Raw genomic sequence first — 19,974 nt, 5'->3', positions numbered from 1 at the left:
ACATTACTAAATGGGCAGGCACCTGGGAAGGAGATACTGTGGCCATCTTTGCAAACAATCAACACTAGGAACTCTCCCCCGTCAGGTCTTGAAATTCCAAATTGCCTCTGGCACCCAAGTAACTCCTCTCCCCCAGAGTACCTGACCCTCACCTCAGTGCTCATCTTCCCACTAGGTGGCCTGGCTGCTGTGATCTACACGGATGCTCTCCAGACTCTGATCATGCTTATAGGAGCGCTCACCCTGATGGGCTACAGTAAGTGGGGTGCCAGGGTCATTTGGGTGGATGACAGCACCTCTCTCAAGCATGGACATCTGCTTTCATCACTGTTTCAAACCCAGCTGGGGATTCCTGCTTGAGGCATGGTCATTTTAGCTGGAAGAGAGCTGTGCGTATCATGGAAACTTACTGTTTTTTTTTTTTTTTTTTTTTTTTTTTTTTTTATTTATTTATTTTTGGCTGTGTTGGGTCTTCGTTTCTCTACCAAGGGCTTTCTCTAGTTGCGGCAAGTGGGGGCCACTCCTCATCGCGGTGTGCGGGCCTCTCACTATCGTGGCCTCTCTTGTTGCGGAGCACAGGCTCCAGACGCACAGGCTCAGTAATTGTGGCTCACGGGGCTAGTTGCTCCGCGGCATGTGGGATCTTCCCTGACCAGGGCTCGAACCGGTGTCCCCTGCATTGGCAGGCAGATTCTCAACCGCTGCGCCACCAGGGAAGCCCAGGAAACTTACTGTTTTTTAAGGAAAAGTTAATAGATCCTCCTATGTTGACGTGGATAAATAATTAAATAAACAAATAAAAGGGGGCAAAAGGAAAACTCTTCCTTACAGGAGAATTCCAATTAATAAATGAAGACAGACTGAGGGAAATAGAATATCACTATTAGAACATCACAGTCATAATTGCTATAGACAAGATCCAATGATAAATGCTGAAGTCAGCGCATGAGAGTTTATGAAGAAATAAGATATATGCTTGGTCTCAAAGTATCACGTCCAAAATATTTATTAATTACAAAGGGCAATATAGCCACTTTACAGTGGAGAAACATGGCATGTGCCACTGTAACTAAGCGATCAAGGCATATTAACTGATATTACAGTAATCAGACATACCAGTATGTAGCTCCTGATATGGTACATTGAGAAGGACACAGCATCACCTCTGTGCCATTCTTGCCAAAATATATAACCTCAACTTCATCGTAAATAAACATCAGGCAAACCCAAATTAAGGGACATTTTACACACTACAATGACCAGTATTCTTCAAAAGTATCAAGGACATGAAAAATAAGGAAAGACTGAGGAACTACAGAGAAAGGAGGAAACATAAATAAACACAGTGTGGGATCCTGGATTAGATCCCAGAAGAGAAAAAGAACATCAGTGGTGCAAATTGAACAGCCCATACTGTAGTTAATAGTAAGGCACCAATGTTAATTTCTTAGTTTCTGTAACTGTACTTTGCTTATGTAAGACAGTGACACTAGGAGAAGGTGTATGGGAACTCTCTGTACTACTTATACAACTCTTCTGTATGTCTATAATTATCTCAAAATTAAAAGTTCATAAATGAATACCTATTAAAACACTAGTGATCCAGATGTTTTATCATTTAATGCTCATAACAACCCAATGATATCAGTATTATTTTTACCCCTTTTGTTGGATGAGAAAATTAAGGCACCAACTGTTAGCTCAAGGTCACAAAGTTAGAATTCAAAGCCAGGATTCAAACCCAGTCAGACTGACTTCAGATCTCATACCCTTCCTTCCCCATCATACTCCCTGTTGATAATAGTGGGGAGATAATGTGGTAATAACTTTTGTGGGAAGAGTCTAAGAGCAGGAGTCAAAGAGTATAGGCAGGAATTTTTACCTTAACATTGTGCCTTCCTGCCTGCCGATGCAGGGGACGCAGGTTCGTGCCCCGGTCCGGGAAGATCCCACATGCCGTGGAGCGGCTGGGCCCGTGAGCCATGGCTGTTGAGCCTGCGTGTCCGGAGCCTGTGCTCCGCAACGGGAGAAGCCACAACAGCGGGAGGCCCACATATCGCAAAAAAAAAAACCCAAAAAACAAACAAAAAAGAGAAACTGAAAAACTGACCTAAAATGGAGCTTATTAAAGTGACTGAAATCAAGATCCCCCACTTTCCTTTATACCAAAAGGATTCCAAATTTCATTTGGTACCCTGATGTCTCCTACATGGGTGCTACTCAGACTGTGGTCCAGGGACCAGCAGCATCAGTGTCAACTGGGAGCCCATTAGAAGGGCAGAATCCCAGGCACCACTGCAGACTTGCTGAATCAGGATATGCTTTTTAATGGTTCCCAGGCGATTCGTGTGTACATTAAAGTTTACGATGCTCTGCCTACTTTATTTTCACCCATCCTGGGGTGATTCTTTTCTCAGCCTTTCTACCTGCTATTATCTATATGTATGTGCTTTACACACTCAGATGGGCAGGTCCAATTATTAATAAAACTTCCCTCCCTCCCACTACCACAAAATAATTTTTCAGGGAAAAAAAAGCATGACAAAAATTTATCATCACAATATTTTTCCCCCAGTAGCCACTGTTCACCACAACCTTCAGCAAAAATAAGCCAGGCTGCAGATTACGTATCATTCCTACTCAAGTAGTAACACCAACCCCTTCTCTTCCATGCCAAAACACAAAGAAACAAACAAAACACCAAAAATAAAACACAAGAAAAAGACAAAACAACAACAAAAAGACAAACACAACCTTCCAGAACGTAATCCAGTGAGAGCAATGTTATTTTGGGGATAACCTTGAATCTTTTCAATTAATGAAAAGAAGCAAATTATCTGCAAATTGCAGTGCTTTATTATTTTTTAAGGACAACACACGTTTGTGCCAGATGCTGTGCATTTTATGTGCATTTTCTCACTGTCTTTCTCCAGCCCTATGAGGTTGGTGCTACATTATCCCCACCTGCAGATGAGGAAACCGAATCTCAGACAGGGAAGTGACTTGCTCAAGGCCATAAGTTACTTGGACCACTCTTGTGATACCATGAATTGAGAGTAGCTGAGAAGAAGTTCAGAGGTGAAAGAATGTTTCCTTAAGGCAGGCTTTCTTAACCTGGACAGAATTCATGGGTTTTGTGAATCTTGGGTGGGAAAGAAATTCATCTCTATTTTCATATTAGCATCTTTCAATGATTAGTGTAGGCAACAAACCACAGGTTGCTGTGGTCTCTCCAGACGCACAGGCTCAGCAGCCATGGCTCACGGGCCCAGCCGCTCCGCGGCATGTGGGATCCTCCCGGACCGGGGCACGAACCCATGTCCCCTGCATTAGCAGGCAGACTCTCAATCACTGCGCCACCAGGGAAGCCCCCCCCCCGAGGTTTTTATCCAAATGTTTTTACAGTTGCTTCTGATATATTGCAACACTGTGTCCATGGTTATTTTAAAACGAAATTGTTATTTGACCCAGTGTGGGGTCTTTCTACTTAATGGAGCAAATAAATAAATTACTACATCAGAGTTTTTATGGTTTGATGGGTGCTTTCAACATATTTGGTTTTCTTTACAATCTATGTATTTTGTATTGTATATTTAGGAATATTATTCTGAGAAGCCATCCATAGTCACTACCAAGGGCATGAAAAAAAAAAAAAAGACGAAGAACCTTTAAGTCAACTAACTTTCCTTGGTATCTCTGTTCTAAGTAGGATTTCACCAATCTCCAGCCATCCCCTCATGAGTTGCTGTGGATCAGTCTGAGTGCCTGGCAAATTTGGGTTTCCTCTGAATACTAGGTTTTGCTGCAGTCGGCGGGTTGGAAGGCCTGGAAGAGAAATACTTCTTGGCTGTGGCCAGCAACCGGAGTGGGAACAACAGCTGCGGGCTGCCCCGGGAAGATGCCTTCCATATTTTCCGAGACCCACTGACATCTGATCTCCCGTGGCCTGGGATCCTATTTGGAATGTCCATCCCATCCCTCTGGTACTGGTGCACCGATCAGGTACAGGGCAGCAGGCTGAGAAAGCTGCTCTCGGGGACGCTTCCTTCCTTGGAGTATCTGGAGGCTGGGTTCTTTTCTCCCGCTATCTGTTCTCTTATTTGCGTTTCTCCCCAAACATCCTTGAGAACTTCTTTCTCTCTACTGCTCTACGTGTTATCTTCTTATTCTTATTCATGTCACAGCAAATCCAAAGCTACTGATATTTGCAAAGGGGAAAGCTTGATACATCCTGCTGGGTGTCTGGAAGGATCCAGTAAGCAAGAGAGATGAAACATTTTAAAGAGAGGTTAAAACTGGTATAGGTATTATTTGCTCCACAAATACTCACTAGGTGTCCTCTATGTGCCAGCCACTTGGAAATCACAAGTAAACAAATCAAACAGGCTCTTGGAGCTCACCTTCTTCTGGTGGAGGTAGACAGGCAATAAATAAATTATGGGGAACGTTAAAAGGTGATAACTGTCATTAAAAAAAAAAAAAACAAGCAGAGGCGGGGGTGGTGGAAATGGAGGGTGTGGGAGTGTCATCTAAAATAGAGTGATTAGGGGAGTCATGGTTGAGAAGTGACCTCTGAGCTAAGGAGAGTGAGTGGGCTCTGGTGATTGTTGGGGAGGAGAGTTTTAGGCAGAGGGACCTGCCAAAGCAAAGCCCTTAAAGCAAATATATAACTGGTGTGAAGAAAGAAATGAGAAAAGCAAAAGGCACTGTGGTGTGTATAATAAGCCCTTTTGTGTTAAAAGGTGTGTGTGGGGGGATAGAATCCTTATTTGCATTTGCTTGTATGTGCTGAAGGAAACTCCGGATGGATGTATATAAAACTAAGAGCAGTTACCTGTGGGCAGGGAGGTGGGCAGATGTGCCAGGATGGATGGAAGCCATTTCACTGCACACCTGTTTATACTTTCTCAGGTTTCAAACCCTGTGAATATATCATCTGTTGAAATGGCTTTTTCCATTACATTAATGGTCAGAGATCTGTGTGCCATTTTGGAAGCCCTATTTCATATTCAGGGCTGATGAGACTTTAAATAAAATAATGATCATGGAGTCGGGCCACTGAATTGATGGAGGGGACACTGCAGAGAGTGAACCCAGGTCACCCCAAGGGTCAGAACTCCTGAGTGAAGAGCTAGAAACCAAGAGCTAGAGATGGGTGCAATACTGCCCCTTTAAGAGAGAGCACCCCTCCTCTTCCTTAGCAAGTCTCAGGCTGGAGAGACCCTGGGAGACAGCTCAGACAGAGGCTAACAGCCTGGGCTTTAACCTTAACAGACCTGGAATCAAGTTCAGGTGGCATAACCTTGGCACACCGTCTAAGATCTCTGAGCCTCTGTTTCCTCATTAGCGGGGTTACTAATAATTGTGAAAAAGGGGAGCATTAGGAATTTGCTCATAGTCTTTTTTGTTGCAGGCTCATTTAATAAACTGTTTACAACATTTACATTTTTGCTATTTTTTTTGTTTTTTTTTTTTTGCGGTACGTGGGCCTCTCACTGTTGTGGCCTCTCCCGTCGTGGAGCACAGGCTCTGGACGCGCAGGCTCAGCGGCCATGGCTCACGGGCCCAGCCGCTCCGCGGCATGTGGGATCCTCCCGGACCGGGGCACGAACCCGTGTCCCCTGCATTGGCAGGCGGACTCTCAACCACTGCGCCACCAGGGAAGCCCTTTGCTATGGTTTCATGCTACTGGTCTTGACATGGTTCAACAGCTTATATTTATTAATCTATACAAATATTTCCTTGAGATGCCTCACACCCTTACTAGCTGGGATTCCAGTGTGCAACCCTTGAAGCCCACCTCCAACCCACCTCGCATTGTTCAAGAGCCTGGGGACTTAATTAATCCAGGATGACTTGATCTTCTTCCAAAGGGCAGGCAGGGCCAGAGGGGCCAGAAACCCAAGCCCTCCTTGGCCCCCACGACTTCTGGTTTTGCGGCTGCTGAGCTGAATTCTTTTGAGTCCAAAGACTGTGTTAGTCCCTTGGGCTGGTGCTGCCCTACGTAGCTCATTTCAGAGCAGGAGAAAGACAAAGCAGCCTTCACTGTTCACTGACTGGGGGCGTGTTCCTAATCTTCCCGGGCAGAGACGGAAGAGGTAAATCACAATCGATAATCGTAATGACACAAACACTGATTGATGCTGGACCATCTACCAGTGACTGATATAAGCATTTCCTATATGTTAACTCATTGATTTTCATAACATTCCTATGAGTCACGCTCCATTACTTGGGTCCGGGGGTTGCCGTACAGGGCGACACGCTCTTCCCGGGGCTTGTGGGGTTTTGAGCAGCAGAAGTCTCTTAAAACTTACTCAGCTGGAGGCTCCGCTTCATGGGAATAAAAGCCAGCATTCTGCTCAGTCACAGCTTTGGAGCTCCTGTCGAAAGGGCTTGGTTTTCCAAAGCTCTAAATTCTTTCCTCTCTGCTTCCAGATGGACCGACAAGGACTGAAGCTTGCATGCCTCTTCTTGGCACCTTAATGAAGCAGTAAAAAGTATTCTATAGTTGCTGTATCGTTCCATGTAACTATCACATTGTTAAGTGTTCTAGAAAGCCCAGTAGGTGTGTGTTTGGAGTCCTGATAAATGACAGGTAACAGTTAAACAGCTGACTTCCCAGCTCTGGATAGAGGGATCCTCACTGCTCCTTCATCTTTCCACAAATAAGCTGATGCCACGTTTTAGAGTCTTTCACTGACAACATCCAAACCAATAATAATAATCTGTGCAGGTGAGGGTACACTTGGTTGCAAGTCACAGAAAGAATAATCAAATTTAAACCAGCTTAGGAAAAGGGTAGGGGATTTATTAGCTCATGGAATACGAACGGCAGGAAGCTGAACTAGCCTTCAGAAAGTGCTGGAAGTTTTTCTGGTTTCTTTCTCCATTGTCTTTCTCTCTTACCTGCTGACTTCATGGTCTCTCACTGCAGACCAACTGCAGAGAGACTGACAACTCTCCAAGTCCCAAATCCAAATACCCTGTGTAAGGGCTCTGATTGGCATGGGGTGAGTCAGGTGCCTACCCCTGGATCAGGCAGATTCCGTGCCCAAGATGACAGGGTAGCCTTGTGGAGAGGGAATGGGTTTCAAAAGAAACAGCAGGATGCTCTGGGAAGCCTATGCCGTTGATGAACATTATTTAAAAAAATGGGAAGAATTCCCACTTTGTCCTGCTCACCACAGCACCATAATGGTAATGGCATTTCACTCCTCTTGTCCACAGTTCACTGAACCAACTCATAAAGGCTCTAGTAACTCACCAAGGCCTCTGCAACTTCTCCAGATGCTTCAAGATCCAAAGCCTAAGGAAATAGTAGAGAAAGTTCTGAGTTCATGTAGATTCAATCTGAAGCCTGGAGCAGGATTTTGGGAGACCAGTCTTCTACTCAGAAAACACTCTAGAACATGTCATTCCCTTTGAGTGGATAAATCGTTTCAGTTACTCGATATTGCAAAATCATCACCAAAATAAATCTAGCTAATATTCATCACCATCAGTTATTGATACAATTTTTTTCTTGTGACGAGACCTTTTTTGTGTGTGATGAGAACTTTTAAGATCTATTCTCTTGACAACTTAAAAATATGCAATCCAGTATTATTAACTATAGTCACCATGCTGTATACTACATCCCTAGGACTTATTTATTTTATAACTGAAATTTATACTTTCCCATCCCCTTCATCCATTTTGCCCACCTGCCACCCTTTGTCTCTGGCAACCACCAATCTGTTCTAAGTGGATAAATCTTAACAAGACCTACCTTATGCCACCCAACAGAGAGAAGGGGGTCAGGATAAGACCTAGGCACACCGTATGCAGTAACTACAAGTCCAGACATGCCAATCCTGTTGGTAGCAATATCTCAGATCCTCTCTTTCTCTTAACTCATCACTCCTAGCAAAGTATTTGCATTCCTCTTCTATCCTCCTTCCCGTTCTTGATTTCTCTGCCTTGGTATAGCTACCCCAACTGGACCACTGGATCACAGGGATTGAGAATAGGAGAGATGTTTCCTTAGAGAAGGCAGGCAAACCGAGCTCCTGGGTCTACTATGCCTACAAAGAAGCCATGCGCACCTAGTTGGCCTTAAGAGAAATCTATCTCAACTTCCAACCACACCACTGTTTTCCAGGTGATTGTTCAGCGGACTCTGGCTGCCAAGAACCTGTCCCATGCCAAAGGAGGCTCTCTGATGGCCGCATACCTGAAGGTCCTGCCCCTTTTCATCATGGTGTTCCCTGGTATGGTCAGCCGTGTCCTCTTTCCAGGTAAGAAGACAGTTGGGAGGAGAGGTTGTCTGTGAGTCTCAGACCCTGTGAAGTGTTCTGAACATCTTACTGACTGCCCCTCAAGAATGCAGCTGGAGTCCCTTCCTGGCGATTCAGCTGAGGTGTCTCCATCCCGGCAACTACTAACTCAGTGCTGTTTCCCAATATTGGTTCAATGAGGACGTCCTATTAATGTCTCAGGCCAAATCAAATGGAGAACTATCTGGGGCCTCGCCTCAACTATGTATTTTCTGAAACCACAAACTAGGCTAAAATCTCATGGTTCCAGATGTCAGCTCCCTGAAATCTCATGTGAGGGCTCCCCTCACACTTCAATGTTTGAACCCAGTGGTTTGGCAACTTCGGCCCAATAGAACCCTTTGGGGGTTCCTTTTCTTAACAAAATCAGGGATATCAAAACCTCTAGAGTATCTGTCTTAGCCTTTTTTTCTTTTTTTTTAAACTTGGTAGAGGGATGAGGTTTGCAGCATGGGGATTAAACAGGACTAGGGGTGGGGGATGTTATTGGGAGTCACTGTGATGTCAGGAACTGGTGATCTGCGTGGAAGAAACCTCCTTTCTGCCTCATTAAGTTTAACCCTGTATTGACCCAAGCTGTTATTAACTCAAACGGGCAGAAATCTCCCTCCCCTATGCCTTATCTTACATGACGTTGCAGGGGTAAAGAAAGGGTAGGATGAAATGGTTAGTCCAGAAGTTTTTTGTTTTTGTTTAAATTAATTAATTAATTTATTTATTTTGGGCTGTGTTGGGTCTTCGTTCCTGTGCGAGGGCTTTCTCTAGTTGCTGCAAGCGGGGGCCACTCTTCATCGCAGTGCGCGGGCCTCTCACTATCGCGGCCTCTCTTGTTGCGGAGCACAGGCTGCAGACGCGCAGGCTCAGTAGTTGTGGCTCACGGGGCTAGTTGCTCCGCAGCATGTGGGATCTTCCCAGACCAGGGCTCGAACCCGTGTCCCCTGCATTATCAGGCAGACTCTCAACCACTGCGCCACCAGGGAAGCCCCAGTCCAGAAGTTTTGTCAAAATTATTTAGAACTATGGATTAGGTGGAAGGACTTGGGGAAGAGAAAGGATGGGGAGCCGTCCGTGGTGCCAGATGCTGGGATTGCGCTTCTCCAGCCCTGATGGATGACGAACCCAGAGCCATCGGTCCTCTTTCCAGGGAAGCGGCACAAGGCTTGAAAAATCCCAGATGAGGATAAGAACTGGGATCTTGGTTTTATGGTGACTTGATGGAAAATATACAGCTAAGGGGCAAGGCGACATATGAACAAAGAAAGTGGCTTAAAGCAACCAACATTCATTGTGCTAAGGGCCAGTCCCCGTGTGAGGAGCTTTGCAGAAGAGTGGGGCGGTTATGAATATGAACACTGATCTGAAATGCCTTGCCTGAACCTTGGCTCTGACACTTCCTGGCTCCTGTGACCTTGAATAAGTCACTTAATTTCTGTTAAGTGCTTCTGTTTCCTCACTTGTAAAATGGGGATAATATTTCCTAAGGCTTAAAACAGTCCCTGGCACATGGTAAACATGCCACTTTTATTATTCTATACATGTTTTATCTCATTGATTCCTCAAAAGGACCTTATGAGATAGGTACTATTGTTATTTTCATTTATAGGTAAAGAAATCAGGGAATTCCCTGGCACTGCCGAGGGTGTGGGTTCAATCTCTGGTCGGGGAACTAAGATCCAGCAATCCGCGTGGCCAAAAGAAAGGAAGAAATTAAAGCTCAGAGAAATTAATTGATTCACTCATTTATTATTCTGCCATGGATTCAACAAATATTTTGAAAGCCAATTATCTGCCAGGCCTTTTTCTAGAAGAGCCTGGGGATCCATAAGGGAACAAGACATACAGTATCCCTGCTGTTGGGGGGGATTACGTTTTAGTGGTGAAGGAGACAAAAAATACGTAAGTGAGCTATTCATTGATTGCGCTAAGTGCTGTGAGGAAAATGCATAGGGAAACATCATAGGGAATGCTGGGCAGGGGCTCCTATGACAGGGTTTCCAGGGAAGGCCTCTGTGAAGAGGCAACAGTTTATTCATGGGGATGGTTTGAAAATATAATTTAGAGCGGAGCCAACCAGATGAATGATGGGTTGGATGAAGCTGGTAAGGAAAAAAGAGGACTGTAGATCACTCCTAGGTTAGGGGACTTGCTGGAAGTTACTTGGCTAGGGCTGGGTAAGCCAAGATTTAAATCCGGGGGCATCTGCCTCCAAAACCTGACTCTTAATCATGCTACTGTCTCTCTCAGGAAATCCCATCAGTACTTCGGACCAGTATCAGGATGATCAATAACAAGACCCTGAGCCTCACTCTCAGCAGTCAGCCAGTCAATAACGGTTGTTAAGTGAAACATAATGCCACATTCCACGCCCCTAGGGAGTTTATAACGTAACAGACGAGTCTGGTACTCGTGAAAAAGTAAGAGAAAATTGATATCAAGACACTCTAGCATTTGGTACTAGCAATAGTGCGAAAGGAATTTAAGAGAGTGAGGTAGGGTGGAGATGGTGAGGTAGGTGTGGTGCATTTGAAGGTCTTGACTGGAGCTTCTCAAAGTGTGGTTCCCAGTCTAGCAGCATCAGGGTTGCCTTGGAACTTGTTAAAAATGCAAACTTTCAGGTCCCGTCCAAGACCTTTTGAATCCGAATCTCTGGGGGTGATGCCTGGCAGAAGATTGAGAAGCCCTGGTCTAAAGGGCCACTGTTCCTACCTACTTCCACTCTTCTCTCCATCTCAGCTTCATCAGCAACCTGCTGAATCTTCAAATGGGTCCAGCACTGCCTAAAATGATGCTCTGATCCTGAGCTCTCTTGAACGTGGACAACATCCTCTTCCATTTAGTCCATCCAAGGAATAGCGCCCACTTATAAAGGAACTCTAGTGGAAACCAAGAAAGAAACAAAACAACCCTCGAAACAATGAAACACAAGAGTCTAGAAATGTTCCTGTTTACAAAGCCAATCATCTCCACCTGAGCTTTGGAATAAGCTAAGGTTTTGAATCCTATCCACGATACTAGCTTTATGATTTGGGGATGTTGTTAGTCTCTAGGGGCCTCAGTTTACTTGTCTCTGAAATAGGCATAATAGCAAAACTTCCCCATGGAGTTGTGAAGATTACATGAGAAGGTGTATATGTACAGCGTTTATTTGCGGCATCCGAGTCGTAGTGAACTTCCATGAATGTTGGCATTTGGAAGAAGGAGGTTTGGCGCTGTGTTTGGATTGGACTCTGCTAGAGCCATCCTTTATGTCAAGCATCACAGGACCTGACAAGGGAATCCACTCCATATATGAAATGGTTGATTAATTCACCCAAGACAGGTGAGCTGATATTAGAGAATGGTGGGTTAACAATCACAAGGCTGTTGGTTTTATTTATAACTTAGCTGAGCCAACTAGTTTCCCTGTGATGAACATGTTCTTTAGCCTGAGCAAACAAACACCATTTTCTGCCCTAAACATGCTTTATAAACTTTGTGTCTGTCATGTGTTTCATGGTTGAAGGTTGCATTCCTAGAAGGTTAAACAAAAACTAGGTCATTAAATGAATGATTTCAGGGGGAGTCTTGCTCCTTCTTGGTGTCCCTTGAAGAGAGGAGCTTTTGGACAACAAGAGTCCAAACCCACAAGACTGGAACATAAGCAAGATCTTCGCCCCGCTTGGGAGGCTCCATACCATGTTCTGGCCACAGGAATATAACTATTATCTAATCTTCTCCTAAACTTCCGCAGACAAGTCATAAACAAGCCAAGAGCTTTGACCTCTCAAAAGCATTTTTCTCAACGAGGTTGTTTCTTCTCAATACTTCCTGTCAAATATCATTTTTGGTCTGCGGTCTTAATTTTGTCTAAGGCTGAATCAGAGTTTTGGAGGCATCTACTTTTATTCCATAGCAATTGTTACTTGTATTATGAATTGTGGCCACAGCACCCATTTCCTCTCCCATTGGTGGATGTAAGTGGAGGGAAGGGTCCCAGCTTTGACAAGACATAACAGTGAGTGGAGAAACTTTACAAAGACCAGATAGTCCTTGGGCTTCCTAATGGATGAAGGGGCCTGGTGTGATTTCCATTTCTTAGGTATTATGCTATCTTAAAAAAGCAAATGAAGGATCGAGAATTCCCTGGCGGTCCAGTGGTTAAGACTCCACGCTTCCACTGCAGGGGTCCCAGGTTCGATCCCTGCTTGGGGAACTAAGATCCCACAAGCCACATGGTGTGGCAAAAAAAAAGACAAAGAAACCAGAATCAATAATATTAGGGGAGGGATGAATTAGGGATTTGAGGTTAACAGATACACGCTACTATATATAAAATAAACAACAAGGACCTACTATAGAGCACAGGGAACTATATTCTTTTTATATATGAATCACTTTGCTGTACACCTGAAACATTGTAAACGTCTATACTATACAACTATACTTCAATAAAAAAAATTTAAATTAAAAAAACCCAACAATATTAGATTTTAAAGTTATGATGTACTTTAAATGTTTACATTTATTAAATGAACAGTTTTAACACATATAAAAATATAAAGACTAGACATACCACCTCATCTGGAGATACTGTCGAACATCTCTATTTGAGGCCACTTGTGAATTTGAGGCCTCAGCTACATGATCATTGATACTCCATCAGAACGGGGGAGGAGATGGGTGTGGGCAGTGAAGGGCTCCAAGCCCACCCCTAAACTGAGGCTCGAGGTCGTTCCCACTTGCCATAGAAGGTGGGACGGAAGGCAGTGTTACTCGTTAGAATGAGGAAGAAGGACAGAAGCCTTTGGATTGAGCAGAGGGAGGGTGTAGGGGTTATTTATGGGAATTATTCCTGGATGCAGCTGGCCAAAGAGACTTGAGGATTTATAAGTGGTCCAGCGGGGGTAAGTGGTGTTGTGTTGGCATTGAGCTGGTGGTGAGGAGCGTGGCTCAGCTCAGATATGAGGAAGACAGAAAGTAACAAGAAAGCTATCATTCAAACACACGTGCCAGACCACTGAAACTTGGCCTTCCTTCTCTGAGAGATTGCGCTGGATTGAGAGACCCGTTCTGTCTCCGACATGACCTTGCTGGGTGATTATAACCAGGTCCCTTCCCCTCTGTAAAGATTACACTAATAATGAGATAGCTAGTCTCTCCCCAAGAAAAACGTATCGAGCATCTACTCTGCGCCACACACTCGTATAATTTTTAAATCTCTTCTTCTGTCTTCCAAGCAGGTCTGTGCTTCTAAGCTTGGCATGTGTTCATCATGATAGAGATGAAGAACTAGAGGTGCCAGGAAGTCTGGATGGATTTACACTAGAAAATCAAAATGCTGTTCAGGAGAGAAAAGAATTGATACAGAAATGGAGAGAGAGGAGGAGAGGGAAATTCAGAGCCTGGTTGGGTTCTTATGAGTCTAAACTGAGGAACAGCTGTTGAACTATGTATACTGTTGAGAAGGAGATGGGGAAAAGAGGAACTTTTAAAATATTTGCCATGTGTCAAGTGATGGCATTCTCCTTTGCACTTCCGATGAACTTAGGTAAAGATGTAGATTGCTCGTGTCCTTTTGGGGGGCTTAGGGAGCCTGATGTCGGGCACTGTGCTGAGACTGGCCGTGAGGTGTCTCGGCTTTTTTCGGGTTACAATAGTACAGCTGAAATGCATTCAGCACTTCCTGTGTCCCAGACTCTGTGCTGAGTGTGTAATGTATGTCATTTCATTTAATCCTCACCATAATCTTAGGAAGTAGAGTTCTGTTACTGTCCCAGTTTTGCAGATACGGCAACTGAGGTCCAGAATGGTTAAGTAACAAGGCCACGGTTTATTAAGTCTAAGCTCCTTTTTATTTAATTGGACTGTACACTTATTTACAGTAGCCCTGTCTCCTGGTGCTGGCCTGCGCCAGGCCGTGTTTGGGCCGGGCCTGGGCCTCTGAGGGTCCGTCTGCTTAGCTCTGGGCTTGTTTCCTCCATAGACCAAGTGGCTTGCGCAGACCCAGAAATCTGCCAGAAGGTCTGTAGCAACCCCGCCGGCTGCTCTGACATCGCGTATCCCAAACTTGTGCTGGAACTCCTGCCTACAGGTAATGGTCCCTTCACCCCTCAGTTGAGTTCCCCCGGGGCACCCAGAAAGGAGGACATTGGCTTGGGCTCTAATCTGAGGAGGGGGACAAGATGGGAGGGCTGCGGGAAAGAATGGGCTCTGGGCTGAGGAACTAAGCCCCCAAATAAAGCTCCGGCCCTGGCTACGCAGGGGGCTCTGCCCCACCCACCCCTCTGAGTCCCTCCTGTTGGCTCCCACCCCTGAGTTCCGCCTCCTCCGAGTTGAACCTCTCGGGACCAGCTGGCTGTGGGCCTGGGAAATGGGGTCAGCGGTGAAGGCAGAAAAAGCCCGAGGCCCAAAGACCTCCCTTCTGCCCCCAGGGCTCCGCGGGCTAATGATGGCTGTGATGGTGGCGGCGCTCATGTCCTCCCTCACCTCCATCTTTAACAGTGCCAGCACCATCTTCACCATGGACCTCTGGAATCATCTCCGGCCTCGGGCATCCGAGAAGGAGCTCATGATTGTGGGCAGGTAAAGTCTTACTGGGTTGGCGCCAGGCAGGGGTGTGAAAAGTCCAGATAACCCAGGGAGGAGAAAGCTGAGCCACCCAGAGGGAAAGTCCAGCCTTTGACTTCTCCAGGCTGTCTCAGCCTCCTCTGATGGCAAAGGTGAAGTACATCAGGGCTCCGTGGATGAGTAAGGCATTCATTCATTCAAGAGTTATTCAGTGAGCACCTACTACGTGCCAGGTGCTGGGCATATAGCAGTGAAAAGAAAAGACTCAGTTTTGCCTTTGTGGAGCTAGAAGAAGAAAAGGATAAGTAAACAGGTAGTTATAACCACAGTGAATGTTATGATGGAGGAGCCAGGACACCTAGAGAGCCAGAGGAAAAGTCTTCAACTTGGACTGGGACCTGAGGGGTGAATAGGAGTTAGCCGGGTAAAAGGGAGGAGGGTGTTCTAGGGGCTGGGGGCAAGGTTTCTCTAACAAGTCTTGTGCAAAGTCCTGATATCTAATGGGGGGGGGATGAAAATGACCGAAGTGAGTGGCATGTACATTTTATGTAAAATATATGCTAATAAGCATCTTGGGACTCTGCCCCTCAAGAAGGTATACCTAAGGGCTGTCTCAGCCTTGGGTTAGGGAGAGGTATGACATCAAAAGCATAATCCATTAAAAAAAAAAAAAGAAGCCACAGATTGGGAGAAAATATTTGCAAGCCATATATCTGACAAAGGACTTGTCATCTAGAATAATCTAAAAAGCGAGATTCTAGTCTAGAAAGTTCCTGCAGGATACCACTACACACCCACTAGAGTGGCTATAATCAAAAAGGCAGACAGGAAGGCAGAGAAGTTGGAACTCTTGTGCATTGCATGTGGGGATGTAGAATGGTTCAACTGTTCAAAAGCAGTTTGGTATTTTCTTTAAAAGCTAAGTATAAACTTACCATGTGATCCAGCAATTGCATCCCTAGAAATAAAACCATCTGGCTGTACAAAGACTTGTATACAAATGTTCATAGCAGCATTTTTTACGATAGCCAAAAAGTAGAAACAATCCAAATGTCCACTGATGGGTGAAGGACAAACAATGGTACACAATGGCGTATCCACTCAATGGAATATTTTTCAACAATAAAAAGGAATGAAATATTGATATGCGATATGTGATGAACCTCATGCTAAGACACGCTAAGTGAAAGAAGCCAACTGCAAAAGACCACATATTGTATGATACCATTTACTTGAAAGGTCCAGAAAAGGCAAACCTATAGAGACAGAAGTAGATAAGTGCTTATTTAGGGTGGGAACAAGAATAAGTTGTAAATGGGCATGGGGGAATTTTTGGAGTGATGGAAGTTCTAAAACTTGATTGTGGTGTTGGTTGCACCACTCTATAAACTTACTAAAAGTTACTGGATTGCATACTTATAATGGGTGGATCTTATGGCATATAAATTCTACCTCCGAAAAGCTATAAAAAAGAGAGAGAAGTGTTCAGGGGAGATAAAACACTAATGCGTGCGGGGGGGTCTCTTTCCATCCGGCACCAGGGTGTTTGTGTTGCTGCTGGTATTGGTCTCCATCCTCTGGATCCCTGTGGTCCAGGCCAGCCAGGGCGGCCAACTCTTCATCTACATCCAGTCCATCAGCTCCTACCTGCAGCCTCCCGTGGCTGTGGTCTTCATCATGGGATGTTTCTGGAAGCGGACCAACGAAAAGGTAGCTCTGGATCAGCCCTTCAGCCCATCGGATGGGAGAGAAGGGGACTGGAGAGGGACATGAGGATATCAGGTGTCATTAGGGAGGATGAGTTCTGTGTGGGAAGATACAGGGAGGGTGTTAGCTGGCTTTTGAAAAAAAAGCAATGAGGGTTCTATTTTGATGCATTTTGTCCTTAAACAGGGAAGCTGAATTAACAGGGAATTATATGTCATTGATTAATTCTATGTAAAAGATAAACAGATAAGTACCTCCAGCCCTTTTCGAATCACTGACCCCTGCTGTGACCGTCGCTAGAAAGCCACGCTCTTGAGGGGGCTTGCTGAGGTTTCCAGAGGCCTGTGCCGGACGCCCCACAGCCCTGCCCGTGTCTAAGACGGCCTTGCTCTGATTCGCAGGGTGCCTTCTTCGGTCTCATCTTGGGCCTTCTCCTAGGCTTGGTTCGTCTGGTTCTGGACTTCATTTACGTGCAGCCTCGGTGTGACCAGCCAGATGAGCGGCCAGCTGTGGTAAAGGATGTCCACTACCTCTACTTCTCCATGATTCTGTCCTCCGTCACCCTGATCACTGTGTCCGTCGTAAGCTGGTTCACAGAGCCGCCCTCCAAGGAGATGGTACTTTTGGGTTTGACACTGTATCCGTTGAGACCCTTCACTGCTAGTGACAGAAAACCCAATTGACTTCAGTGAAGAGGACTGATTGTTCAAAAAGCTGAAAAGTCCAGGGCTGGGTCTTGGGAAGAACTTGATTTCAGGGTACTGAAAAGACCATCAGAATTCATCTCTCACCTCTCCTTCTGTTCTCAGACCCCTTGTGGGCCCAGCAGCTTTTAGGGGTACATCCTCTCTTATTCTCATTAAGCAAAAGCATAAGCGTTTTTGTCCCAGCATTTCCAGTGAAGTTCCTGATGCCCGTTGATGGAGTCAGCTCAAGACACATGATCACCCATGAACCAACTTACTCCCCGTGGCCAGAGACATGGATGAGCTGCATGTGATCACAGGGTTCCCCCCACACCCACGGGCTAGGGTTAAGCTCTGGGGACTAGAATGAGGAAGGGTGAGATCCCCACTGGAGAATTAGGGCTGTCCAAGAAAGATGGGGGACTGAGTGGGGGAAATATCCATTGATTCTGAAGAGTGCTGGGAGCTGAAGCTTTCTGGAGGGTGGAGTGAGAGGGCAAGACTGGGAGAGACTCGGGTGTGAAGGCTGAGCTTGGGGTTGGAAGGCGGTGGGAGAAAGGGATGCAAGTCACCGCTCCACCCCATCTCACAGTTCATCTCTGCTCCCTAGGTCAGTCGCTTGACCTGGTTTACTCGCCATGACCCCATGGTTCAGAAGGAACAGGTGCCACCAGCAACTCCCCCGCCTCTTACCCTCTCTCAGAACAGGACACCAGAGGCCAGCAGAACCAACGTCCAGTTCGAGATTGTCCAAGAAAACATGCCCCAAAACCACAGCTGTGAGTTGCTTTGCTCTTCAGTTACAGTAGGAACCTCAAGAAGCATCATATAATTAAGGGGAAATTTTTCTACCAAATCACAAGCCAGAAAATGGGCACACTTGGAATTTTAGCATCGCCTGACTCCCAGGGTCTGGTCCTCCCTCACTCTCTGGCCACTGGAAGGGTTAGTAACTTTCAACAGGTGGAAAATTAGAGCCAGTGTTTGTTGAGTGCCTACTAAAACATGGTTCATTTGATCCTCCCAAAACTCCATGTGGTAGGCTGGGGTACTGCTGGCATTCTCTAAATGACTGGTTTTAAACTGGCAGCTTGCAGGCATATTTTGCTTTAGCTCACCTACTCTTTTAATAAAATGTGAGTTAACATTTAAAAATTGTGATATTTCACATAAAATTCCAGATTTCCATCTTCTCTTGAAAAACTGGAATATCTGGCAACATGGAGCCCATATGTCTGCATGGCAAAAGTCGTCTGGAGCTGCAAAGCAGCTGTTCCTTAGACCTGGAATATACAGTTAGCCAGGGTCCCCACCAGTCCCTACTGTCTCCATGACCCAAGGCTGTGGTTGTCATTAATCATCATACATGGCTTTAAAAAAAATAATAATTGTGGATATGAACCCATGTCATCCTACCGTGGGAAACTCAAGGATAGATCCAGAAGGCCCTGTGTTTCAAGAAAGATGAGAGAATCTTTCTTGGTAGAGCTGACGTGTTTAATAAGAAAATCAGCTCCCCTGACTCCCACACGTCACCCGCCTGGCTCCACCCGCAGCTGATTTTGCAGACCCAGCTCTGAATGGGGGAAAGAGAGTTCCCTGCAAGAGCGCACATCTCTCTTCAGCCTCCTGGCAGGCGATGCAGTACAGGGAGGAAGTCAGATAGAACGGGTCCTAAACCCACCTCTGCCTCTGCTAACCGGCTGTGTGCTTTGCTGAAGTTAGGCTGGGTCTCTATCTTTTCATCTGAAATTCTGCACCTGAAGATGGTGAAAAGTCTCAAAATACCAATCTGCTAGAACTAAAGAGTCTTCCAGAATCAAAGTCTTAATGAATACCTTCCAGAAAAGGAACATAAAGTATTTATCACAGTGCGTGGGACACACCCAGTCTCTCTTCTCTCTTGCCTGGGAGACACAGCCCATCCTTATGACCCTTATTTGCTGGGTTCTTTTTAGGTGACATGACCAAAAAGCAGTCCAAAGTGGTGAAAGCCATGTTGTGGCTCTGTGGGGTGGAGAACAAGGGCAAGGAGGAGATGCCGAGCAGAACAGACCCTGTCATAGTTTCCCTGGATGAAAACCCCTTGGTGAAAACCCTTCTGGACGTCAACCTCATCATCTGCGTCAGCTGTGCCATCTTTCTCTGGGGCTACTTTGCTTAACATGGGGGTGAACCCAGGGGTCCAAGCTCTCGGTTTGCTATCAATGCCCCAATTTTTTAATGAAGGAAAAAAATAATAAAGGCTTGTTTGTTTACCACCAGGCTTCAAATGTGTCTATGGGCCACTTTCAACATGACATTTAGTTAGTCCTGTTCTTAAAGGGGCTTCCCTGGTGGCACAGTGGTTGAGAGTCTGCCTGCCGATGCAGGGGACACGGGTTCGTGCCCCGGTCCGGGAGGATCCCACGTGCCGCGGAGCTGCTGGGCCCGTGAGCCATGGCCGCTGAGCCTGCGCGTCCAGAGCCTGTGCTCTGCAATGGGAGAGGCCACAACAGTGAGAGGCCCGTGTACTGCAAAAAAAAAAGGGGGGGATGAAGGCTAGAAGCTGGAAAAAGAGAGAGGAATAAAGGCTTCTTTGTCTCAAAAGGCCAGTTATTCACTCTTCCTGTCCGTCGTGTAACATTAATAGCCAAATTCAAAGGGTTGGACGAGCGAAGAGATGCCCAGCCCCCCGGTAGCCACATCCCCTGGGCTGACTGTTAGCGCTTGAACTC

General features: G+C 45.7%; 1 protein-coding gene across 7 annotated transcripts in view; it reads left to right on the top strand.

The window, feature by feature from the left end:
• The window catches only part of SLC5A11 (solute carrier family 5 member 11), a 51,643-nt gene extending 32,125 nt beyond the window's left edge, over positions 1-19,518 (top strand). The window contains exons 8-16 of one of the 7 annotated variants that reach the window (XM_024744659.1): positions 176-256; positions 3,797-4,002; positions 8,144-8,279; positions 14,281-14,388; positions 14,729-14,879; positions 16,406-16,574; positions 16,973-17,083; positions 17,961-18,036; positions 19,216-19,518. In XM_024744659.1, coding sequence (XP_024600427.1) covers positions 176-256; positions 3,797-4,002; positions 8,144-8,279; positions 14,281-14,388; positions 14,729-14,879; positions 16,406-16,574; positions 16,973-17,083; positions 17,961-18,036; positions 19,216-19,421 — 1,244 coding nt within the window. In that variant the 3' untranslated portion in view covers positions 19,422-19,518. Of the gene's footprint in view, positions 1-175; positions 257-3,796; positions 4,003-8,143; positions 8,280-14,280; positions 14,389-14,728; positions 14,880-16,405; positions 16,575-16,972; positions 17,189-17,461; positions 18,041-19,215 lie in introns of those variants that run through there. The other 6 variants (XM_024744657.1, XM_024744656.1, XM_024744655.1 and 3 more) reach the window with 6 other exon arrangements.
• Positions 19,519-19,974: the final 456 nt, after the last annotated feature.

Source organism: Neophocaena asiaeorientalis, unplaced genomic scaffold (assembly GCF_003031525.2).
Source record: "Neophocaena asiaeorientalis asiaeorientalis breed wild unplaced genomic scaffold, Neophocaena_asiaeorientalis_V1.1 scaffold91, whole genome shotgun sequence".
NCBI classification, from domain to species: domain Eukaryota; kingdom Metazoa; phylum Chordata; class Mammalia; order Artiodactyla; family Phocoenidae; genus Neophocaena; species Neophocaena asiaeorientalis.
The sequence above is the reverse complement of the archived record's forward strand: the minus strand, read 5'-3'. Positions and strand labels throughout refer to the sequence as shown.